General features: G+C 54.4%; 1 protein-coding gene across 1 annotated transcript in view; it reads left to right on the forward strand.

The window, feature by feature from the left end:
• The window catches only part of UNC13B (unc-13 homolog B), a 146,854-nt gene that overhangs the window by 50,116 nt on the left and 71,795 nt on the right, over positions 1-24,943 (forward strand). Inside the window, 2 exon segments of the mRNA XM_070938998.1 lie at positions 13,221-13,511; positions 15,248-15,338. Coding sequence (XP_070795099.1) covers positions 13,221-13,511; positions 15,248-15,338 — 382 coding nt within the window.

Raw genomic sequence — 24,943 nt, forward strand, 5'->3', positions numbered from 1 at the left:
TTTACAACCAATCAGTTTGAGGAGCACAGATTTTATCTTGGGTGGAATCTGCTTTGCAGAAAATGTGGGAATTCCAGAACCTTCCTTTGCAGCCTCCATGACTTGGGCATTTCAGAAGGACTCTGGAGCCACCTTTCAGTCTCCCGACGACCCTTTGTGGACCGAGGCTGGCTTTGAGTGCCTTTAGCTCAATAATGGCTTCTTTGATTTGACTCTAGGAAGACCAGCCCTGGGCAGCCCACCTCCCAAGCTTGGTCCCCTGCCTCAAATGGAAGCAGAGCGAATCCCAAAGGTCCTTTTTTCAAAAGGCAGCTGGACTTTCTTGGGGTTTTTTTCCCCCTTTGAAAACATTTCACTTCTCCTGCAAGAAACTTCTTCAGTTCTGGTTGACTGGTGGGGAATGGAAGGATTTAGATCCGTTGCAGTCATCTGGTCTTCAGCACTCTGGAGGTTAGTCGTTACCTCTCTTGAGAGTCGTTGAGGCCACTTGGGGCTTCATCTCTGCCCTCAGGGTCACCTGAATCAGAGTGCAAATCTGTTGAGAGAGGAATTTCATTTCATTTTCATTTCATTTATTGGATTTTGTATACCGCCCTACTCCCGAAGGACTCAGGACGGTGAACAGCCACAGAATAAAACACATAAATACAAAATTTAAAAACAGAATAAAACCGAATTAAACAATTTGGCCAAGACAAATTTAAAACACCCAGTAATTTTAAAACAAATTAAAATTTACATTTTAAAGGGGAAAGATTTAGGTCAGGCCGGCTTGATGGAATAAAAAAGTCTTGAGAGCGCGACGGAAGGTGCGCAGATCCGGGAATAGGACACCAGCCGCCTCCTGTCTACAAGACGGTCCTTTCAGGAGGGCCCCACCCCACCCCACCCCTTTGCACTCTGATCCAGGTGACCCTGAGGCCACAGATGAAGCCCCAAGTGGCCTCAATGATTCTCAGAAAGAGGGCTAAGGACCAGAGGACTGCCAGGAATAGAAGCCCTTCCATCCTCCACCATTCAGTCAGAACTGAGGAAGCTTCTTGGATAAGAAGCAGCAAAATGCTTTAAAGGAAAAAGAAAGTCCAGTTGCCTTTTTGAAAAAGCACCTGTGGGGCAACCAGGAAAATCCCCATAGACATCAAAGAGAGCGAATGCTCATTCCAAAGGGTGGAAAGTCCGAAAGGAGGAGAGAAGCTTCACTCAACAGCATCCTCTGGATGTGAACCTCACTGGGCGAGGGGGAGAGAGAGAGAGAGAGAGAGAGCGCCATTGCCACACTCTCATTCCACACCCCTCACGGCCCCAGTCTGGTCCCCGACTGGCTTCGGGGTGTGTTGGGCGCCTTGAGGGCCACCCTGCGCAGCTGGCCTGCCCCACAGTTAACGTTCCCATCCCGTGATGCAGCCCCCGGGCTCTCTCAACTTCCTGTGCTGCTTTCTCTGCTTCTTGTCCCCCCCTCGGCCCGGCCTTCTGAAGAAGACACGGCAGCGTAGACTCGACCGGGAGTGGCCGGACCGACCTGGAATCCGGATCGCATTCCAGCCAAGTGACCAGTCGCCAGCTGTCCCTAGAAAGCCGGCACTCCTTAGAGCTGTCGGATAGGTGGGTGGCGCTGCCACAGCAGCAGCAGCAGCAGCTTCCGTGTCGTGTGTCGTGTGCCGTGGCATGCCGGCTGCACTTGGTGGGGCGGGATGGTGGCGGGTCCTGAGCAGTCCCTGCTGCTGCATGGCCTCCTTGTTCTGTGGAAAGGCTGCCCGTGGAACAGTGCTGCCCCTGCGGGGTCCTGTCTTGGGGACAATCCAGTGGATGATCGCTAAGGGTGGGGTCCCAGGGGGTCTACGACAACTCGCCACTGGACAACTCAACTGCAGGACAAGAGTTGCACTAAACTCGAAGAAATAGTGGAATAGAATCATTAAGGGATCCCATGAAGGAGGGACAAAGCGAAATGTGAATGACAAAAATTAAAAAAGGTTCTTAACTGTTTTAAGTTAAGAACTGGCGACACCCAGGGGGAGAGCCTTCTCTGTGGGGGCACCTGCCCTCTGGAATGAACTGCCCCTGGAGGTTCGCATGATCCCTGACCTACGTACCTTTCGCCGTGCCCTTAAGACTCTCTTGTTCCAACAGGCCGGGCTGGCTTAAAAAAATACATTTTAAATTGGGTGTTTGTAACTTTTAACATAAGGGCCAAATTTATATATTTATTTTAAATTGTTTTTAAATTTTGTGAGTATATGTTTGTTTTAATATGGCTGTACACCGCCCTGAGTCCTTTGGGAGAAGGGCAGTATAGAAGTTTAATGAGCATAAACAAACATAAACCTAAACATAAATAGTTGAATGGAATTGGTGAATTGTCTCATAAGGAGCTGGCCGTGGCGAGTTGACCCTGGCCTTTCTGATCCAAGTGACCCGGCCCTGAATGACCCCTTCAAGTAGGGGCCTTAATTCCCGAGATGGGCCCTGCATCGATTTCCCTTTTGGCTGCTCGTGATAAGGAGCGTGAGAGAACCTCGTGCACAGAGGGCTATTCGTCTTAGGCTTCATGTAATCAATAGTCTGCTTTACTATTAAAGTATGTTAGTGTGCATTCTAGGTACTGATTTGTGATCGTCCGACGGCCATTGCAACTGGACTGATTTTTGTTGCTAGCCTGAGAGCCTTCTCTGCTCCTGCAAGCAGCTTCATCCGTCCAAGAAGCCAGTCGGGCAGGGAGCGGTTGGAATGTGCCTTAAACTCCTGCTATGATCTGTGACAGCTTCTTTTTTATAGACACTTTTAACATGCCGCTGTATTTAATAAACATTTCCAAGTAATACATCACTGCGGTTATTCTGTTAAATTATTCTGTTAATTAAATGATTCTGTCTCCTCGAGTTACGGCTGTAATGGGACCTGCTCATTACAGTGGTAATTCTTGGGGGCTGAAAAGCAGGGCAGCCCCTTGACCAGCCCGATTTTGCCACCTGTTTTGCAGCAGTCATTAAGCGAGGGCTGCTGTTGTTAAGTGAACTAGTTCTCTGTCGGGGCCAAAAACCAGAAGTAACTGTTCTGTCTTGGCAAAACTGTCATAATTGTGTGCTTGTGTGTGCTTGAGGCTGCAAATGTCTGAATGTGGCCTGGTTGCCACGGGGCCAAAGTGGGGGTGGGGGGAGAGACGACAATCGGAACTTAGAATCCAGTTCGTAAGCAGCCCCCAGGTGGGTCTGTCGGAACTTCCAACAATCAGTAAGTGACTGGTCCTAAATCAGAGACGTCCCATATTTGCATCACGTGCCTTGCTCAGTCGCTCCGCTGAGTCCTGAGCCCCCCTCCCGCCCCCCAGCCTGGCCGGGGATGGAATTGCCCCTAGGAACAGAGCCCCCCTCAAGGGAAGGAACTCGCTGAGGGTGGTAGGGGCTGTTTTCATCCTGCCAGCCCCAGATGAAAAGGGTTGGGGGATCCTCCAGGACAATCGGCCTGCGTGGTCTGGAGACCCTCCCATTTACGGGGGCTTCCCATCTTTTCCCCAAAGGGCAGCCCTCAAATCTTCTGCTCTTTCCTCATTTCTCGTGCAGTATTGAGAAGTGATCGTAATAAAATTGGTGCTTTCTAAACATTAAACAAGGTTAGAATTGTACATCTTTTAATTATTTCATACTTGTTTATTTTTACTCATAAAATTCATGTATTTATTCTTTGTGAAATTCCTTTTCTGTTATGTTAAAGTTCTTTTTCCATCTTTCTTGCCTTTCCTCCCCCCCCCTCTTTTTTTCTTCCCCTTTTTCCATTACCAGTCAAGGATCTTTAATTAGCAATGGGAAAGTCAGGATTATTCCTTTTGACCACGATCTTGACCAAGAAGAGTCTGTTGAGGACTATGACGAACTAGGCAAACAGCTGATAGAAGATTTTTTAGAAAAAAGAGCTAGGAATTGGCAGGAGGTAAAGAGGCCTCGATTCTCCAAACAGGGCAACGGTAGCCATCTGAAAAGTTCCAGGTCCTCTCATAAAGTTTGTGTGGAATTAGCACGTCCCGAGGCCCTATCGTATCCAGCGGAATATGATACTATAGACAGGAGAAGGAAAAAGAAACGGAGAGATAATACAGAATGTGAATGGAGAAGATCTCAAATCAACGGGAGGTCGAGAATTCCCCACGAAACCGTTATTTCTGGAAGCAGCAGGAAAGTAAGAACCGAACGTAACGCCAGTTACGATGATGCTGATCTTTATAGCTGCCACAGCCTCCGGGAAGTTGGGGCTCAGCAGCCTGGATGTTGGGATTTGCTTCCATACAGAAACACCCACCTGGCCCAAAGCGGCTGGTTCTCTGACAGCCCAGAGAGAAACTGCGACCCTCAGCCAGGCCGTTTTGGGGGTGAAGGTCAGCTGCACCCAGAAGAGGCAGCCAGTTGTTTCCCACCGTCCGGAGCTCTTGAGGAACTGGAAGGCAACAGCTGGCCTGAAGATCTTGGGGGCTCTCCTGCTTCAGATGAGGAAGGGAAGGGGGAAATGGCCCATGGCTGGTATGAGCCCACGCGTGGCTCTTTCAAGGAACACGTGGCCTTCTTGCCTGTTCAAGCGCCACCGGAGCAAGACCTCAGTGCGGTGGACGAGCTGCAGTGCTTGGTGGAGACGGTGTCTGAATACCTGGCCGAAAAGGAGGAAGAGATTAGCAGCTGGGAAGCCCTTCCAAAGCAGGAAAGCAGGAACCATGGCCTCCCCATCCAGGTGGCGGAGGAGACGGCCCAGGCAGAGCAGGCCAAGGCAGCCCCTGCAGAGGAGGAGGAAGAGAAGAGCGACAGCCGAGGAGAGGCCTTATCGGACATTCTGGGGGTGAAAGACACAGCCCAGTCCTTCTTCAGCTTCCTTACCGAGAAAGTGAGCTCTGGAAAGACGCTCCTCACGTCATCCATGGAGAAGTTTGTGTCTTCAGCGACTGAGACGGCAGATGTCCCCGCAAGGGACTCATCCAGCCAGCCTCATCTGGATGTGGAAATGGAAAGCAGGCCTGATCTCCGCTTGCCTGAAGAAAGGCTGGCTTCCCTCCCTGATCAGAGCTGGGTGAAACTGGCTGGTGCTGCCAGTGTGAGTCTCCCAGAAGTCTCTGACGGGGATGACAAGGCCTGTCTGGGCCCCCCAGCCCTCGATCATCCTGCAGATGATGCCGAGGGCCAGTCTGCCTTTCAGAAGACAAGTGCGGCTGTGAATTCTCTCTTGGGTATGTTCGGTTCTTTAAAATCCTTGACGGAAAAGAAGGAGCCAAAGAAAGAGACCACGAAAGAGGGAACCCCTGTAGAGGCTGAACCCTTGCCCATAAGTGGAGCTGAGGCCAGAGAGAAGCCTGGCGAAGACGGCACTAAACCCAGAAACTCCTCCCTGGAAACAAGGAAGGGGGAACCAGCAGCTGACCCCACCAGGGGTCCAGCACCCTCCGTCTCCAGCTCCTCTGCCGACATTAGCCTGAAAATGAGTTTTGAGGGCGTGGCTGTTCCCAGGAGGCCAGCGGAGTCTCCCGAAGTCCCCTGCCCCTCAGTGCAGCTGGACAAGGCAGATCGGGAAATCCCTCCGGAGCCTTTAGCAGCTCGGCCTCCTGAAGTCAAGCCGCAGGAAGGGCCAAAGGAGGGCATCCCCCAACCTTCAGAACAAAGAGAATCTCCCATCAGTTTTTTTAGTCCTCTTAAAAAATGCTTCAGCCTCTTGCCCCTTTCCACTCCCGCTGACCCTCCAGCCAAAGAGACGTCCTTGGGTGTGAGGAAACAGTGCAAGTCCGAAGACGATGTCAGAAAAGCCAGTTCCTCCAGCAGCAAAGCTGCCTCCTTCCCGTTCCCTGAGAAGCTGCAGGTTTCCTTCCTGAGCAGCTTCAGCTTATCAGACAAACCGCAGGAGAATAAGGAAAAAACAGGATTCTTCTCTACGTTCTTGAAAATTGCTTCAGCTGAAAACCCCGAGGCTCCCAAAGAGGGACATTTGGGGAGCAATTCAGAGGGTCTCCAGACTTCCTCCTCAAAGTCTCCACCAGAGAATAAAGAGGAGCTGAAGGGGAAACCGGAAACTGGCCCTTTGGGACCAGAAAGTGGCCCTCAGGAGAAGGTGGCTGCAGACACTTCAGAGAGTGCCGAGAGTGGCAGGAGTGGCCACAGTGACCCAAGCAATAATGATCTAAATGGTGTTGCAGGCAGAGAAGCAGCAGCAGCAGCAACCACGGCCACCTCCCAAGGTCACAGATCCAGCCTGGATCCGGCAGGGGAAAACTCAGAGGCGACTAGTGGAGTCGGAAGGACTAAGATTCTGGGTGATGCCCAGGTGGGTTTCCTTTCCGGACTTTCCCACTCTCCTCTGGCTGGCAGTTTATCCTCCAAGGAAGGACAAGATGCTCAAGACAGCACAGCCGGCCAGAAGGACCGTTCACCTGGTTTGCTTTCTGGATTATTTAGATTCGGTTCAGGTGAAAACCCATCTCTGGGTAAGGTGGACAAGCCAAATCTGAGCTTTCTGGGTGGTTTGGGGCAGATCTTTGAAAAGAATGTGGAGGAGACTAATTCCAAAGAGGGGGCTTCTCAAGTGGCACCCCAAACTCAAGAAGGCACCAAGGACCAAGAGGGCGCAGGCAGCTTCCTAAGGAACCTCTTACACCAGGCGAAAGAGAAGGTAGAAGAGAGAGTGGCCCAAGCTCCCAAGATGGAGGTCGGGTTGCCTAGCACAGGCAAGGAATCCGTTGCCCTCCAGGCAGGATCTGCCTCTCTGAACCATTCCCAGAAGAAGACATACTTATCAACAAAGCCAGCCCTTTCTAGAAAAAATGCAGAACCTCATATTCATCCAGGGATTCCCCATGAAAATGTAGGTGGACTTCTCAGATGTTCCTCACGGAATGCCAACTTGCTCAACTGGTTAGGAGAACCTCCTGCTTCTGAAGAAATCAGGAGTGGCTCCCCCTTGGATAGTGACTACGACCCCAGGAGTTGTCCAGCAAAGACGGTTCAGACATCCATGCCTTTTTATTATGTCTTAAACCAGAATCCCATCTCCTGGGATGAGGTCCTGACCTGGTCAGAATCTAGTGACAAGGTAATGAATTTGTGTAAAAGGGATGGGAATGCCAATCCAATGGATTGGAGATCAAGTGAGAATTTTGATCCAGCAACGACCGATTTTAATGCTGCGTCGTTTAGATCACCTGACTTTTGTCTGGGGGAAAATGAAATGTGGGCAACTCCTTATTTGAACGGAAGTCTTTCTCCACACAAGTTCAACTGCATTTTTGAAGACGGGCCAATAGATTTAAGTTATTCATCTGCTTATGGCGCTGATGTGTGGACCCTAATTGATCAGGAGCCCCTGAATGTGGAGGACCCTTGGCTGGCGCCCTGTCAGGAGTCCCTGGATTGGCTGATGCCTCTGCTGCAGGGAGTGTGGTGGCCGTCAGAAGACGGTGATTACGGTTACTACGTATACACTGACGGCCAGTATGTTTATTCTCTACTCACTGATTCTACCGGGCAGTATATTTACATCTGCACTTCCGACATTTACCCTCATCCAGACAGCTGGGAGGACTGTGACCTCAAGGGCTCTTTGCAAAGTGTTGTGACGGACCGGGACCTGGTTTCCATTTGTGGCTTCAAAGTGCCTCTTGAAGATGAGTTATTCTGGTCGGCTGAAGAGGAAGAGTGGGATGATTATTTTGTAAACAAGCCTCTTGATTTGTCTGTAGCTTTTCAAAGAAGGGACAAGTTTATGAACGTAGAGACCTTTTCTCAAATGTTTGAGGAATCTGCTTACCACCAGAAAGAGAAGCCTTTAGACTTCTCAGGGTACAGGCTTCTGAAACCCAATAAGGTGGGCTTTAGGCCTGAGGAGAAGAGGGACGGGTCTGTAGAAGATGCGCCCTTTGACCTCCGGGCACATTTCAGGGTGGTCTCTGGCGGGGGGCTAAAGGGAGAATTCCAACCCAAGTCACTGGATGTGGCCCCTAGGACTAGCATTTCTGAAAGCCAGCAAACCAAACCTTTTGGCTTTCAGATCTTTAGAGCTGCCGCCAAATCTGATCTCCCACCAGTGTCTCTTGCCGAAGCACAGATGGCCGAAGAAGAGAAGAAGACCACAAGCAACAGGGTCTCCTCTTGGCTTTCTGCCTTGGGTGGGCTGATGGGTCAGGGCTTGGGGAAGGATGAGATGCTGGAGGATGTGGCAGAGAAGGACCAGGGCCCACAGTCAAGGTTTCCTGCAAAGGAAGCCATGTCTAGAACACCACCCAGGAAGAAGGGAGAACCTCAGCTGGAACCCCTGCCTGTTCCCACTGCACGAGAAGGGGCTGCGGTCGCTCCGTCTCCCACCCAGAACAGGGCTCCCCTGCGCAGATCCGCCTCTCAGTTCAGCCAGGGTCTCACTTCCGACACATTTGCCCAGCCAGACAGCAATGCTAAGGCAGCTCCAGGGTCTCTGGGAGAGCCTGAAAACAGTTGGCCGGTCCTGAGCCAAATAGCTGCTAAGGCCAAGGAGACTCTTTCTAAGAGTGACCTCAAAACAAGTAGCCCCAGAGAAGACCCACCGGCTGCTGAAGATTCAGGATTACTCGGTTTCTTTAAAATGCAGGGAAGCAAGCCTCCATTGCAACCTTGGCCAACCTCTCAGCCCCATCAGGTGAAAAACGAAACCCAGAGCCAGGCAGAGCTCCCGGGGGCTCCGTCCTCCTTCTTTGGCTCGATCAAAGACTTCTTCACCAAGGAGCCAGCCCCCGCCCCATCTGACACCCCCGTCCCACCACTGAGCAACGGGCAAATATCCCAGGAACTTCTTCAGGAACCTAGTAAGAAGCCTGCTTCTGAGGTGGGTGTCTCTTCAGAGCCACCTGGGGCAGGTATGGCCAAGAAGGACCTCTTCCCTAAGGAAGAGCCCCAGAAAAAGGCCGGAGAGGAAACGGCCAGTGTCAAGGAAGCGCCTCCTGCAAAGGCTGAGCAGGCAGCTAACTCACACACAAGTCCAGGGTTGGGGTGGTGCAGCCCACCCCCAGAAGAGGGAGGCCAACTCAGGAGCCTCTCTGGGTTGCTGGGGGACTCAGCAGCAAGGAAGTCCAGTTCCCTGAGCACTAGCTGGTCCTCCTTGATGGACAATGGGCAGCAGGGAGTCTTGCCTGGGAAGGTCCAGCCAGAGAAGGCCAGGCAGCCACCCGAGGAACCTGGGTTCAGACTCCCCTTTGGCTTGTCCCAAGCTGCGCCTCCAAAGTCTCAGGAGACAACCGGCAGCTGGGATATCTTCTCTCTCTTCCCTGTCTCCAAGAAAGCCCCAGCTCCAGCCCCTGCACCCTCTCAGACGGCCAGAGGTCCGGAGACAGAAGGCTTGTTCAAGGTCCCCTTCACTGCCAAGAAAGGGCTTCCAGATAGCTCCAGCTTCAGCTTCTTCAGTTGGGCCTCCTTCCGCCCTGAAGAACCACCGTTTGCTCCTGACAAAGGTCACCTTGCCAAGCCACCTCCATTGCAAGGGAAGGAGGAACCACTCCTGAGGCAATCTGTTTCTGCTGATGCTGACATTGGGATGGCCAGGAAACCACCTGTGCAGGAGAAGGGGTCCATCTCCGGGATTAGAGATGCTGTGTTGGGCAAGCAGGAAGCTTGCAGCTTGCAGAACAGGGTGAGTGAAGCCAGTGCCCCGGTGGCCGAGAAGGCCGGAGAATGTGCCTTGGGAGAGCGGCTTACAGCCAGCCCGGCTCTCAGTGATGCAAAGGAAGAAGACCGGCTGGTACAGCTTGGCCCTACCTGCGAAGATCCTGAAGTCCCAGAGGAGGATGGGACTTTCTCACCTCCAGAAATCCCAGACCTTCCAGAGCAGCTGCCCCAGAGCCCAACTGAGCGGGATGAGACAAGGGTGTGTTTGTCTGAGAAGAAAGCTGCTCCTTTTCCAGATGGGAATGAAGCTTTTGAAAACACCGAACACCCCAGTTCATCCTCTGATCAGACTTCTGTGGCCCAGAGGAGAGCTGCTCTCCCAGAGTCAGGCCAGGAGGTGGTGCCGGAGCACCCACAAGGACTTGGCCTTTCTTCCCATGCTGGAGCCCAGCAGGCTCAGTGCCAGGAGCCTCTCCCCAAGGTCCCACTGGGGGAGCTGGATAGGCTGAAGATCCCTGAAGAAGCTACAAGCAACAAGTCTGTTCTAGATTCCTCAATGGAGAAGTTTTCAAGCTTCTTCACCAAAATCAAACCCACTAAAACTTTCTCTGACTTTTTGGGCAGCCCACTCCATGCTCCAGATGCCCCCGGTGTGCAGAAGAAGAGTGCCTCCTTTTTTGGCAGCGCATTTCAGGGAGGTGGGCCTCCTTCAACATTCACAGGTGGCCTCTTTGGCTTCTCCAAAGGAGCAGCGGAACAGCCTCCTTCAATGCCCTCAAAACCTGCCCATGTGGACTCTGGCATGAAAGAAGCTACGGGCTCAGTTCCAGGGAAGGAGCCGCTCAGCACCCAAGAAAGCAAGGCAGGTAGAGAGGAGGGCTCAGAAGCAAGCAGCTCAGGGAAACAGCAAGTCGAGAGCCTGGGAGGTGTGCTGCTGGAGACCAAGGCCAGAAGCATCTTGAAGGAAGATGCTCTGTTGACCTTGGCAGGAGAAACTCTCCAAATGGACCTGGAAATGGAAGCCAACCAAAAGCCAGACATTTGCCAAGAGCCTGAGCCAAACGCTCTGGATACATTGATCTCAGAGAAGAGCCAAGTCCCTGAAGAGGGGCAAGTGGACTTCCTAATTTCAGATGAAATGAGGGATGCCAATATGTGCGGTCAAGATCTCAACCAGGTAGTTGTGGCAGAATCCGCTGCGATGCTGGAGGAGATCAAAGCAGAGACATTGGAAGAGGTTGATATTTGTCCACCAAACGGAGGTGAGAGCCTAGGAGTGGAAGCCGGAATGGTTCTGAACGAGACCCCTGATTTGCACCATGAAGATGCGGACAGTGTCCATGACACGAAACGTGTCCCCTTTGAGGAGAAGGAGGTTTCAGCCACTAGTGAGAAGCCTCCGGACGTTGAGGCCTTGGCGAGCACCTCTGGTAACGGGCCTGCCGGTTCTCCTGCTGCAGAGGCCCTCAGCGCCTCGTCTGTATTTGAAATGTTAAGCAAGCCCCCTTGGCCCAAATTCGGCTTTGGGTCTTCAACCGGCAGCACCAAACCGATGGGCTCCTTCTTCTCACCTGCAGCTGGCAAGACCGGTGCTGAGCCAGGTCTCGGGTCCAGCTTGAGCAGCGTCTCTTCCGTTCTGTTTGGCGGAGGAAGCGATGAGAAGGTGGAGAAAAGCGGGAGCCTCCAAGAGACGGTGTTTGGGAGGAAGCTGGACTTCTCCCTGCCTTGGCAGAAAGGCCCGAAGGAAAAAGAGATGAAGAAGGAACCGGAGGCGCCACTGAAACCTTCCTCCAAGCTGGAAGCCCCGTCAGATGGTCCCTCCAATCTGGAGCTCAGTGCACCGCAGCCCTTGTGCAGCCCTGAGCAGGCATCGATGGGGCATCCAGTCCCCGAGTCCAGCCTTCTATCCGTGGAGATGGACAGCTCGGGCGAGAAGTTCTTAGAGGCCAGAAGTGTTCCTGCTGAGGTTGAGCCTGGCCAAGGCCTGGAAGTTGAGGGTCAAGAGCAGGAAGATGGCCTGAGGGCTATTCCCAGAGGCCCTCCTGCCCCGACCCTGGAAGGAGAAGAAGCAGGAGACACGGCCTCCGTTCCTGGTCAAGCAGAGCAGAAGGATGGCATCGCATGCCCAGAGGAGGGGCCCCATGTTGCTGGGCTACTGCTGGTGGAGGAGAGTAGCCCACGACCCCCTCTCCACCACAGGCCAGTAGCAAATGCAGCCCATAAATGGAGGCGGCTGGTCCATTTATGAGGCAAGAGCCATGGTCAGCGGCCTCTGGTCCATCCCTTGCGGCTGTACGGTCCCTGGCGGAGGACTCGGGTGACCTTGAGCCCTGACCTCCCTCCTTTTCCTTCGCTTTGGCCTCCCCCTTCGTGTGTCACATCTTTGTGTGTCGGTGAGCAGCTTTGAACGTGGATTTTGTAAGCCTTCGCAGACCTGAGAGGGGGTTGGGTGGGTTCTGAGAACAGCCCACGGCTCCCACTCGCCAGGAGAGGCCCTACGAAAATCCTACCATGGGAGACAGCTCAGCTCTTCTGCAAAGGGCTGAATGGGGGAATGCAAAATACTCGCAGGTGGATTGGGAGGCGCAACGGCTGTTCTTGGGATCCCCCACCACCACCATCCCAGCTGCCATCCATGCTGCTTTTCCTCATGGCTGCCCAGTTGTATCCAATGGGGGGAGGCCAACATGGCTGAGCAGTGGCTGCGTGAGGCCTTGTTATGGGGGGACCGGGCCGGGCATCCCAGGGGTCTCTGCTCTTTCCAGAGGGGTTCAGGGGTATGAGTTGACCACTTCTGGGCCCACCCAGATCTGCCAGCGATGCTGCTGGTCTGGGCATCCAGTTTCTGCCCACAAGCAGCTTTCGGCCTCCCGTAGCTGTGTGGACGAATCCTGTGGGTCTCCCAAGGTCGGCCCTGCAGTGCTTGGGTCCTGTGCAGCCCCCTTGTCTGTTCTCTTCCCCTCCTCCACTTCCCTCTCTTCCCTTGTAGCTGTAGCCGTGTCTTTTCCAGACTGCTAGGCTGGAAAAAATGGAGATTAGTAGACATTCTACTCCAAACACCATGGTGCCCAGCTTCCAACTCCACCCTACCCCCACCATTGTCCATTTTAATACCTGGGACTGGCGATTGCTTCTTCCAGTTGGGGGTGAAGGAAGCCCCGGGAATCCTCTCAGGAGCTCCTGGTCTGAGCTGGTCTGCAGGGGGGGGAGCAGAAAGGCTCAGGGGGAGGGGGAGGTAGTCTCCTGCTGAGTCAGCAATACAGCATAGGGGGAGGGGGCCTGGACTGCTTGGGTGGTGGAGACGGGAGACCCCAATTTCTGGGGCGCAGGTCAGAGGCAGCCTCTGAGGGAGACGCTCGAAGCCTCGACATTTAGCTGATGTCCGGGAATTGGGAATCTCTGCAGACTCTCCACCGGATGGGGATGGAGGATCCCTCAGGAGCTGCCAGATGGGTCTGGAAGAATGATCTTATCCTCCAGCAAGTCCCTGATTGTCCACCCCCCTTTTTTTGTAGCCAGCCCTGCTCGTCCCCCTCACCCCTTCTCCATTCCTTGGCTGCCCACCCTTTGGGCTCACCGAGTTCTGCACACTCACCTATTCTTTCTCTCTCCCCCCCCCCAAAACAGTCCTGCCAGCAGTAGCAAGTTTGGTTCCTCCTGCAACATCAGTCCGGGCAGCTCTCAGCTGAGTGAGCCAGAGCAGGGCAGCCCCCCCGGCTCGGAGCACGAGGAGGAACTCCCAGAAGCAGGGTCTGTGGCTCTGACCCTGCCGGACGTCCAGGAGCCCCTGAGCGAGCTGGCCGAGTCCCAGGAAGCACTCCGGGAAGGAGAAGAAGAGGAGGCTGAGGAAGGTGGGCGCTCTCAGTTCCCAGGAGAGGGAGAGGACACCCCCAAAGCTGCTCCGGAACCACCAGGGAGGTAGGAAACTCTGTGCCATGGGTCTGGGGTGTCTTGCTCCATGGGATTAGCCTGCCTCCAATGCAGGGGGCCTGCTGTGGACCTCGTGGGCCAAGGAATTTTGGCTGGAGGGGGGTGTCCAGGAGAGGGGCCTTTTCTGCTGTGGTCCTGGCCCCGCGGAACACCTGGACACCTGGTTGGGGGGGGTGAGGGGTCTTCCTCATCGCTGGAACCGGTTGATCTCATCCCCGTGGGCCCCCATCTCCTTAATTCCAGTTTTTATATAGCATAGTAATATTAATTTTAGTCATTTCTATATTTATCCTTTTGCTGTTTGTAAGCCACCCAGAGTCGCCTTCTGTTGAGAGAGGCAGCTTACAAACGAGTCCCTTGGGCTTTCCTTCCCCCCTCTGAGGAGCTCCCCCTCCGTGGCTTCCCAGGATCCCATCGCTCGGCCAGGGAGGTCATCTGTCCCTCTCCAGTTAGAAGGGCAGAATCCTAGATTACCTCGGACAGTTTCTCTCCCAGGACTTCCCGCAATTGCCCACCTTGCCTGGCCAGGTTTAGGGGTGGCCCTGCCCTTGTGGGATAATCCGGGAGAATTCTGCTCCCTCCCCCGTCTGACGGCCCTTCAGAAATCCACGGTTACCTCTAGAGAAACATCCAGAAAGTTACCTTCCTCCTCTTCATTGGGGTCCACTGCGGAAGCCCCCCCCCATCTCACTCCCTTAAAGTATTAGCCACCCATCTCGTATCCAACCACTCTGGGTGCTTGACAATATAAAAACATTTTTAAAAAACCATTTAAATCGTCAGTTGTAAAATAACACCGCAGATAAAATCATTAACACAGGAGGGGAAAAGGAGGGAACCGGTCGGGGGTGGGGAGGTGGGGCTAGAGTTTAATTAGCCAACCACCTCCAGTGTGAAAGGCCCCCATAGGTACCCCAAGCCACCTGGGCCCTCAGGCTCTTAGGAAAAGTCTGGCGGGCAGGAGCCCATCTCTCCTCGGGAGACAGGTGTTCCGGAGGGCAGGAGCCACGGCAGAGAAAATGGCTGTATAAACCTGTCCCATTTAAATTCTGGTTGAAGGAGCAGTGCCTTGCTCTTTTGCTCAGACCCTAAAGCCAGAGGGGTCCTGGAGGGAAGGGCTTCTCCCTCGGGGAGCCTTTTGCCCTCAGCCCACCCAGGCCGAACGTTGAGCAGGAGGGACTCTCCCAGCCATCTCATCAGACAGAGAAGTTGGCTGCCCAACAGGACCCCCAGCTGCTGTCAGGGTCTTTAAAGTTAAAACCCAACCGTTGAGTGGAGCCTGGAACCAGAGGCATCTTTGTCCCATTTTTTTTTTTTAATTTGATTTATATGCTGCCCTTCTCCGGAGACTCAGGGCGGCTTACAATGCGTTAAGCAATAGCCTTCATACTTTTGTATATTTATACAAAGTCAGCTTATTGCCCCCACAATCTGGGTCCTCAATTTACCTACCTTAGAAAGGATGGAAGGCTGAGTCAACCTTGAGCCTGCAGAGATTCGAACTTACAGTAATTGCAGACAGCTGGTGTTAATGCTTTTTAGTCTGCTGAGCCACCAGGCCCATTGACCAAACACTGTAATCAATATATTTCTACAGTTTATGCTGCGCCAACAGTGTAAATATGCAGCATTGGAAGTGAGAATCCCTCTAATTCCAGTTTTCTCAGGTAAAAGAAAATACTATATTTCACATTATTCTTTTTGTGTTTTTTGTTTCTTGCCAGCCTCCTGGATGAAAATGAGTCGCCGCTTTTTGCTCCGGCAAGAGCCCGTTGGATCCGAGCTATCACCAAAGTCCGGCTCCAGTTCCAGGAGGTAGAGCCAATTTTTTCCTCCTTCCATTTCTTTGCATGAAGAGTGGGGGGGGGGTCTTTCTTTGAAGGGCTTCTCAGTGGTCCAAGAAACCACTCCAGGGCTCCAGAAACCGGGCAACCTTCAGCGGCTGAGGCCAAAGGGGGATGCCCAGCCTGTGTGAAGGATCGAGACCTCGGAGGGGACTCCTGCCTTTCCCACCCCTACCACAGGTAGTGGGATCTGTGTTTCGGGACGCCCCAGGGGGTCTCAGGTATGCAGACAGAACCTGTGTGCTTTGGGGCACCAAATCAAAAGAAGTGCTGATTTTGTTTAGGCCAGGGGTGTCTGTCACTTGAAGGCTTCTGGACTTCAACTCCCTTGTGCTGGCTGGGAAATTCTGGGAGTTGAAGTCCAGAAGCCTTCAAGCGGCTGCGATTCGACATCCGTAGTTTAAACATCAATCTCTGGGATTTCTGAAAACGTTTGCTGTGGACTGTGGCCAGGTTTCCTCACGTGGTGCTTCTGTGGCACGCAGATCAACAACGGGGGTCTGTTGCTCGAAGCCCGGCGCACTTCATCCGCCCCCTGAAACAAGCCGGCCACCTCTTGAGCTAGGAGCATCTTCCTAGGTTGGGAAATGCAAATCCTTTGTAAAACTGCGCGGCACAAAGAGCTTTCACAGCAAGACCTTGCGAGTTTTGTCAGTGCCGACTTTGGAAAAATTTGTGGTTTAAATAATGTACAGAGGATTACATTTAAAGGCCCAGGACCCCGAGGGGCTCACGAAAGACTTGCCCTTCCGCCTAGTTTTGGGAGAGGAATCGTTTTGCTTGAGTCGATCCCACTCGTTGTTTCTTTCTGCGTCCATCTCTTTCATGGGGAAGCAGAGAAGCGCTTCTGCCTTGAGAGGGGGCTTCGTGGGCTGGTCAGGCCTCTTCAAGTGGCGTCGCTGAGAAGGAGGGGATGCAGAGGGTCGGGGCATCCTATGGGGGCACTGCTGAATCTGGCCAGTTGATGGGGGGGATCCTGAGCAGACGCTTCTCTCTGGCCTGAGCGGGCAGGAGGCTGGACCTGAGAGATAAAACCTGGGCATGGCAGAGATCCCAGTTGTGTCTGCTGGGCTTTGTAGTGGCATTGCTTCTTCCGTGCATATTTGACTTCTAGTCCCACACCAGGCACTTTATGATTTCTTGTCAAGAAAAGAGCCTCTCCTGAGAGGGGCAGGCCAAGGCGAAAGGTTGCGCAAAGGTCCCTGTTAGTGACACAGTACTCGAGCACAAACCTTCCGGTGTTGAGAAAAGGCTGGGGGGGGGAGAGAGATCCAGGAAGCCCCCCCCCCCCCCGCGTTTTAATATTTAAGCCAATGTGACTATAGCTTCCTTTTATTCTTCTCAGAAACCAGGTGAGAAGTTTCCGTGCTCACCTGGACTTTGCATGGTTTGGGATCAGCTTTTTCTGCAAATTCATGCCGCGAATTAAATCTGTTCACTGCGAGGAATGGTGTTGATCTCCCCTATGCCAAAAGGAAACGCTCTGGTAGTTGGGGGGGGTCCAGGATGGGGGGGGTGAGAGAAGCCCCCACCCACCTTCTTCCGTCTAAGGCTGTTGAGCTGGCAGAAGAGGCCCCAAAGTGAAGAAAATGCGCTGCGATGGGAATTGTGCAGCAGCCCCCCACCCCCGGTTGTAACTCTGGCTGTCTTGGGCTTGGTAGCCTTTGGAGGGCCCTGGTGACTGCTAACATCTGGTGGGCTCTTGCTTGGAAGAAAGGACCCGTGTGGGTGTGTATTGATGAGTTTCTTGGGTGTGTTTCGATTCTGCTTCGTCCATCGGACTCTAGACCTTCTTTTTCCATCCTCCCACTGGCCCCTATTAATTCTCTCAGAACCAGGGGTCAAATCAGCTCCCTCTCCTTTCACCGGGTTCTTCCTCGTCTCCCATTCCCCCCCCCCAATCTGCTCACCCCAGACAGTCTGGGGATCCCCCGTCCATCAGAGGCCAGGGCAGAGACTGTCCAGGACTGAGGGGTTTGCTGACCAGGCTCCAAAGGAGGAGTCAGGCCTTCTGCTCTTCCATACCTTTAATCGTTCCTGGTTTGACATTTTGCTTTTAATGTTCCCCAAGATGGGCAATTAATTTAAGGCTGTCAGTTGCACCAGACTCCCCTTTCTTGCATGGTCAAGTGACATTAAATGGATTTGTGCATTGCGCTGATCTAATATTTCTTTATCGCTGGTTCTCCCGAACTGGGTTCATCCAGTAACCAAGGTAGAAAAGTGGTAATTAGCATGACTGTGCCCTGTGGTTTCCCCCCTCCCCGCTTACACACACACACACACACACACACACACACACACACACACACACACACACACACGTTCCATCACCAAGGGATGCAATTGGGAAGGAGGAGCAGCAGAGGGCATTTTCCGACCAGGAAGGCTGTTCCTGTTCCTGCTCAGGTGTATGTACTGTATGTATGTATGTCTGTACTCATCTTAAGTACATAACTCTGGGCAGTGATCAGATGTGCAAACTGATATGCAACCAGAACCTACATACATACATACATACTTATTAAACTAATTTGGGGGAGATTATGCACAAGGACTGTCCCAACTGGGCTTTGGTGCCCGGAAAAGAGCGAGTTCAGATTTGCAAGCTTCCCGGGGGACCTTCGTGGCGCCCTAAAGGGGGCAGCTCTTGGGCGTCTCTTGGCCAGAGCCAGCATTCAGATCCTCAGCAAAGGGATAATAACTTGGCAATGGAGACGTGTGCCCAGCCTGCCCCCAGGAAGGTGGGGGCAATCAGGGGCTGCACATGATGCACGCGGCTACTCTGAAGAGAAAACGGGAAGGTCAGAGGATTTCGTAGAGAAGAGAAGGAGCAATGATTGCTCCGAGAGAAGAGTGTGAGATCATTAACATGGCCAGGGTTCCCCTGGAGCAGAAGATCCATCGTGCAACGGCCGGAGAGAAGAGGCCTCAAGACCTGCCTGCATTCGAAGCTGCCTCCTGCAGCCCATCCGGGAACTTGTGGGCAGAGAAGAGTTTGCAAGGACACAAAAGAGCCGGTCCAGCCAGGCAGCGAAGGGGCCTCTCTCCCCCTCGAACGGTTGTGGGGTTTGGTGCTTGTCACCCCCCCCCCCCCCCCACATCCCACTTGTTCGTCATCCTGTTCCCACAAGGCTTCAGTCTGGCGAGGAAGGAACGATTGGAGCTGATGGGAGGAGAGGTGAGCAGGCAGCCCTGCGCCACAGACGCGTGGCTGAATCACCACGAGCTTCCTCTGGCCTAATCCTCTGCAGTGCACAGGCAGCCCAGTTACCGTCTTCTTTTGCTCCATTGCAGGCCTGCTGGCTGGGGAATTCTGGGGGTTGAAGTCCACACCTCTTAAGGCAGCCCAGGCTGAGAAACCCGGCAGTTTTGTTCTGGATTGCTTTCCTGAGGATTCTGCCCTTCTCTTGTCTCCTCTGTGAGCTCTCAGCCGCTCAGCCACGGTTGCTTTCCCAGGAGTCCCATCCCGGCCCCACAGCGTCCATGGGACTTATTATTTCTGGCCCAGCGGGCTGAATGAGCCTCCTTTGCCAGGAGCTGCTTCCTCAGTCCGGGGGGGTGGGGGTGGGGGTGGGCAGTTTACCTTTGCAGCTCTATGAGGTTTTTCTTTCCCTGGTTTCTGCTCGCCTCGGGCATTGGGGGGCATTCACGCTGTGCCATGTAGCACCCCCAACACCCACCTACGTCTTCCCATTTAGGGATGATGGGTCTTGTGTAAGAGCGGATGATGCCCACCAGTCCTGGTGCCAACCGGAGAGGAGTCAGAGAGCCCCTAGCTGCCTTCCCAGAAGGTGGATTTCTTGGCCGGGAAAGGAATGCTGACGAGGAGCAAAGAAGAGCCCTTAACACGGGAGGAGGCCAGGAGAGCCGAGAAGGTCCCTGAGGAACCCCCCCCCCCCAGGGCAGAATCTCTCAGAAGCAGCCCAGGGTGGAGGGTGGGTGAGGGGTCAAGACGTGCCAGGCTGTGGACTGGCTTTGTTCCCACTCAAATTTTGGCTCTCTGGAGCTCTGGAGGTGGCTTCCGAATGAGGGTGGCCGATGCAGTCAAGATGATAGCCAGAGCCCCTCCCAGGACTTCCAGTCCTCTGATGCAGCAATGGGTGGCCCCTCTGGAAGAGCCCAGGGCCACAGGAGAAGCTGCGATGGGGAGTCGAGTGGGCTGAACCCAGGCAGGGGAGGGGCCCTTGGAAGGCAGAGTCCACCTCTGATTCTCCTCCAGCCGAGGAGACCCAAATCCCGCTGCTAGGGCCGGAAGAATCTGGGTGGGAAAGCAGATCTTTCCCTCCCCCAATTGTGCAATAGCAATCGGCCCCAGCCCCCTCCTCAGAGCATGGAGAGCAAGTGCCGGAGAGTCCGGCCAGAGGGGGCGCTGCTCTGCCAGCTCCCGCCTCCTGCTGCTCTGCCAGCCCACCGGCCCCCTTTTTTCCGGAGGAGCTGCCTTGGCTCAGCTCGGCAGTTCTTGCCATGCAACAGCTAATAAGACGGAGGGATTAATTTGTTCCTGGGCGGGTGGGCAGGTGGGGGAGGGGGGAGCTGCTCTGGGCAGCAAGCGAGGCGGGACGGCGGTCGCCTCCTCCTCCTGAAGTCCAGCACCGAAGAGAGCATGAAGTTAAGAGCTGCTGGGGAGCATCCTGGGTCTCGGGCGGACGGCTGAGTCTGTTCCTTTGAAGGACCCTGGAGAGGGAGAGAGAGAGATTGGGGGGGGGCAGCTGTGCCCTCCCAGAAATGTGGCCGTTGTGGCTGTCTGGGAGCACGAAGGAGTCCAGCACCAAACGGGTCATCGTCTCTGCTGCCGGCAAAGGAGTTTCCTCTTTCTCTTTGATTGCCTGAATTTCCTTTAGGGTTTTCGTGCGTCAGCCGTGGAGGTGAGTCCGGGCAGGGAAGGGGACAGACCTCCGGCAGGGGAGAGTTCTGGAGGAGCCGCACGGAGGTCTCCGGGCTGGGGAGACAGTCTTTGAGGCGGCTGCCGAAGCCCCACCCCATCCCCGGAGAAGCCTTCCCTGTGGCTCCGAGGAGGAGCTGCTCCTTCGGGCATCCGCCGAGATCCCTGTCCGTCTTTTCCCAGCTGAGCGTCTGAAAGGCTCATGGTGGAGAATGGTGTCTGTTTACTTTTGCTTTTTTGATGATTCGTGTTGGTGTGTTTTATTCCTACTTATTGACATTCATTCGCATGTTCTGGTTTCAAATGAGCATTTTAAGGGCTTCCTGCTCAGGAGTCAGTTAAATGATTTTGCCCAAGAACAACTTCCACAAATTGAAGGCAGGGGCTCCAAACCACAAAATCAAAATGCAGATATTTCCGGTGGTCCTTCGGGGCTTTATTCCCACCCGAAGGAGCTTGAAAGCCCTTTGCTGCTGCTGGGGCTGCCTTGTCCCAGAGGGGCTGGGGGCCCCTTCTCCCCTTGGGCCTCAAGCTTCTGCGCTGGGGCTGGGTGGGCAGGCAGGGCATGGAGAGGAGAGCAGGGCTGTGGCCCCACTTGGGGGAGGCTCGCTATGTGTGTGGGGGGGGAGGATTGGCCAGGGGCACAGCTCTTCCCTCTGGTTCCCTCAAAGAGGACGGGGCTTCTTTAAAAGGAGGGGTTGTGCCTGCACATGGCGGGTGTGTTGCTGCTGTTAGGCTCCCTGGCTGCTGGCAAAGACCAGCCCAGCCTTCCTGGGAGAGCTGATGGGTCACTTCCTCGGTTCCCAGCACTCAGGCCGAGACTCTCAGTGCCGGGCAAACTTTGGTGTCTCTCAAACGCTCATCTGAGTCCCCTGGCAGCCTGGGCAGCTGTTCTGCACGCGGGACCTCAGCTGGCATCCGGAGTTGGCTGTTGGCTTTTCAAAGGAGGCCCTGGTGCCCTTTTCGGAGCCTGTGGAAACAAGGAGCTCTTCGGGGGGAGGGGAGGGGAGGGGGTGTCAGGAGCTGCTGGAGAAGCCGTTCCATCCCCGCTGGCCTTCCCCAGGGTAGGGGGCTTCATCTGGGAGCCATTTAGGGCCCCCCGAAGAGTTTGATCCCAGACTTTGGCAGGCTATGTTCATACAACATGCTGAACCTTGTCTGCTGAACATGCTGAGCTTGGTTAGGGTTAATCTTGGGGGGGGGGGGTAGCATGTTATGGGAGCCCAGCATGATTTCTTCCTGCAGTAGTTGGAGGATTCTGTGTTGAATCCAGGAAATAGGTCAGATCAGTCCCTAATTTTATCACTGGCGGCGTGCATTTTGGGTGTGGTGGACACTTGGTCAACTGGCTTTGCTTGAGGCTGCTTGGATTGCGCAAAGCTAGGCGGTCAGTTAGCCAGAGGGCACAAGATGAGGCGGGTGGCGTGAGCTCAGCATTTGGGTGTCACATTGGATGCCCTTCCTGTGGTCACCCGTCCTTGTGACCACCTGTTTTACCACTGCTACCCTGCTCTCACTTGGGGACCACAACTCCCAGCCAGCCCGGCCCCCACAGTCAGCATCTGGTGGGGGTAAGCAGAGGAGAGGTTGAAGAGACACCAGGACAGGCCCAGGTTAGTTTGGTTCTGCACTGAAGGGCTGGAGAAATTCTGGGCGCTGGGAGGCTGTGCCAGCTGGGCGCTGGGCAGCTGCTTCTCCTGCCTCTCCGTGTTTCCTTATTTGCATTCCTCACACTTTCCCATCTTCCTGAATCAAGATTAAGTCACCTTCTGCTGTAAATATTTTGACTTGAGCCTGTGTTCCCATAAAGCAGAATTCTCTCTTCCTTTTAATTGTTCTTCCAGGTGAGCATTCTCAGTCTCTGAGTCTCTCTCTGGGTAGGAGGGCTGATTTTGTCAGCCTTGGAAGAAAGTGCCGATGAGGCTGCCGGCTCCTTTTCGGATCTTGCTTTGGAAAAGAAGCGGCTTCAGGAAGGGCCACGGGATGGAAAGGGCCACGTCCGGCCCCCACACCTTGCAGGAGTGGTGGTTGCAAGCATGAGCTGGGAGGCAGGAAGGAGGACCCAGCGTGTCTTCCAGGCAACCTTTCCTTAGAAGGCGCTCGGCCCTCAGGAGCCGTGCAGGGAAGTGTCGTGCAAGGAATTCCAGCAAGCATCAGCGTTGCAGCCTGTTGAGAAGGGCTGCCATGGCAACCCTCCCTTGGCGGTCTCTAGCACAGCCTCCCCTGAACCCGTGGCCTACGTGGCCCTGTTGGCTGCAGGTGATGAGGGTTGGGGTCTCTGGCATCCGGAGGGTGTTGAAGCTGTGCAGCTCCAAGGGAAGGAAGATCGCCTTGCCGCCTTAGACCCAGGCCCAGCCTCGGCCGGAGGCCTCCAGGGAATTGGGAGGCAGGGTCCAAGAGGGGAAGCCTCTCCCAAGTGGCCAGAGCAGCCTTGACCGCAAGGGTAGGTCCCAAGGGGATGATGTTCAGTGGTGACAAAGTTAACCGAAAGGACTTCCTTGGTTTTTTTCCCTTTGGAAACGGTTCGCTTCTCATCCCAGAAGCTTCTTCAGTTCTTGAACTAAAGAAGCTCCTTGGATGAGAAACAAAAAGTTTCCAAAGGGAAAAAAGCCAAGGAAGTCCAGTTGCCTTTTGGAAAAAGCTCCTTGAGGACAACCATGACCTGTATGGTGACGGAGAATCTCCCTAGCCTAGTCACTGTGACCAGGTGAAGCTCCTACGTCTGGGGAGGAAATGCCAGATGCCCTGGCTAGAAGGCTTCACTTGTTAGCTGCAAAGGGGGAAGGATTTAGGACAGCGAGTGGAGCACCAGCAGGGAAGCAGGAGCTGAACGAACCAGGGCGGCCTTGGGGTAGAAGCAGGGCATCTGCACCCACTGTCCTCTATGCTGCCTGCACTGCCCTCGGAGTACGGGATCCGGGGGGACAAGGAGAAGCTGGAGGGGGCTCAGGGGAGAGCAGCCAGCGTGAAAAGGAACTGGTAATGTGGAAGGACCTCGGCCGGTTGACTTGAGCAGGAAGAAAACCCAACAACAATTGAGGAACCTTTTAAAGGCGGCCGCAGGCACAGAACTGGCCTCTGCCTCAACTGAGGGCAGCACAAGGACCACGGTTTGAAGTCGAAGGAGATTCGGAAGGAATTTTAGGAGGAATTTCTGCCTGGGAAGCTGTGGAGCGCTTGGAAAGTCTACCTCGAGCAGCAGCAGCCGCCGCCTCCCCCTTGCTGGGATGATGGCTCTCAGTCTGGGTGGCTTCATGAGAAGCAGATGGCTGTGGAGGTCCTGCAACTCCTGCCTGCCCCTGTTGTGTGAAGGGAGGGAAGCCTTTTTATTCAGCACCTGTGGGCTAAATGCAGCCTCGGAGCTCTGGGGGGAGGGGAATCACAGGGGAGAGGAGAGCAAACAGGTGGGTTTCTCAAAGGTCCCCCCTCCGTTTCCCATGGAGCTTCGTCTGCGCCTTTTGCCGGAACAGGATCCTCTGGAGTGCCTTGCTTGGTGCTGGAGAGGAGCCAGAAAGCCTCTGGGGACCCCCAGATCCCTCAATTGTGGACTCCCCAAAAAGGAATCCCTTGGCTTTGCCCTTCGATCCGAATTAGGCGGCTTCTCCATTAACCTGTCACGTTTGGGCAAAAGGGAGAACGTGAAATTCCAGGCCAGAGAGGTCTGCTCGGCCCAGCCCTGCCCTCCCAGGGTCCACCTCGGCCCACAGCATCTGCCTGCAGATCCCTCCCGGCGACTTCTGGTCTCCCTGGTTCGCTGGAGCGACCGCTTGATGGGGCAGCTGCCCGGAGTCTGTCTCTCGGCCAGACTCGAATGCCAGCAGCTCTGGGGAGGGGGGTGGGCCGCCTTCAGGTGGGCTTCTCCTCCTCCCTGCAAGAGTGGGTGGCTGCCCCTCCAGAAACTGCTGTGCCCTCCCCACCCACCCACCCACCCGGGCTGGGGCTTCTCTTTCTTGAGGCATACCTGGCTCCACGCCTCTCCCCACTGGGCCGAGCCAAGGGATGGGCCAAGCGAGGTCAGCTGCTCTGGAGCTCATCCCCTTAGAGGGGATCCATTTGGAAGGTGTGGCTGTTGGCTGCATGCAAGGGTTAGAAGTAGCCCCAGGCACTCTTTCCCCCCATGACGAAAGGGAGGGAGGGAGACGGAGGGCCCAGGCTTGCCGGCCAGAGCAGGGCCAGGAAAGAACAGCCCTTTGTACTTCAAGGCAAGGCCCTTCTCCCCCCCAGCCCCCCAGAAAAGCATGCTGAGCCAGGTGGGCTCAGGGAAATTGGCTGCAGAGCTGACCGTGGATAGTGGTCACCACAACCGGATAGGAAAGGAAAAAGATAGCCCGGCATTGGGGTAATAGACCAACATGCAGGAAACAGGATTAGATTCTGTTCCTGGAGATTCTCAGCCAGCCAGGTCGTGGCTGCCTCAAAAGCGCTGTGGGAAGACTCAGTTTTCCTCCGACCGTGGCTTTTCAAGAGGCAACTGGACTTTCTTGGTTTTTCTTTGAAAATGTTTTGATTCTCATCCAAGAAGCTGCTTCAGTTCTGAAGCGTCGATGGAGAGTCGTCTTCCTTATCTATCTGTTGAAAGCCAATCAATGCAGTTTAGCGAACAGAGGCTGTAAATCGTGTTGAATTATTCTCTCGGCTACCTCTTCTTTCTCAGGCCAAAAGAGTAAGGTGCCACAATTCTCGATAAATTC

The sequence above is a fragment of the Pituophis catenifer genome, unplaced genomic scaffold (assembly GCF_029215685.1).
Source record: "Pituophis catenifer annectens isolate HBS135680 unplaced genomic scaffold, rPitCat1.0.hap2 SCAF_2, whole genome shotgun sequence".
In the NCBI taxonomy this organism is placed as follows: domain Eukaryota; kingdom Metazoa; phylum Chordata; class Lepidosauria; order Squamata; family Colubridae; genus Pituophis; species Pituophis catenifer.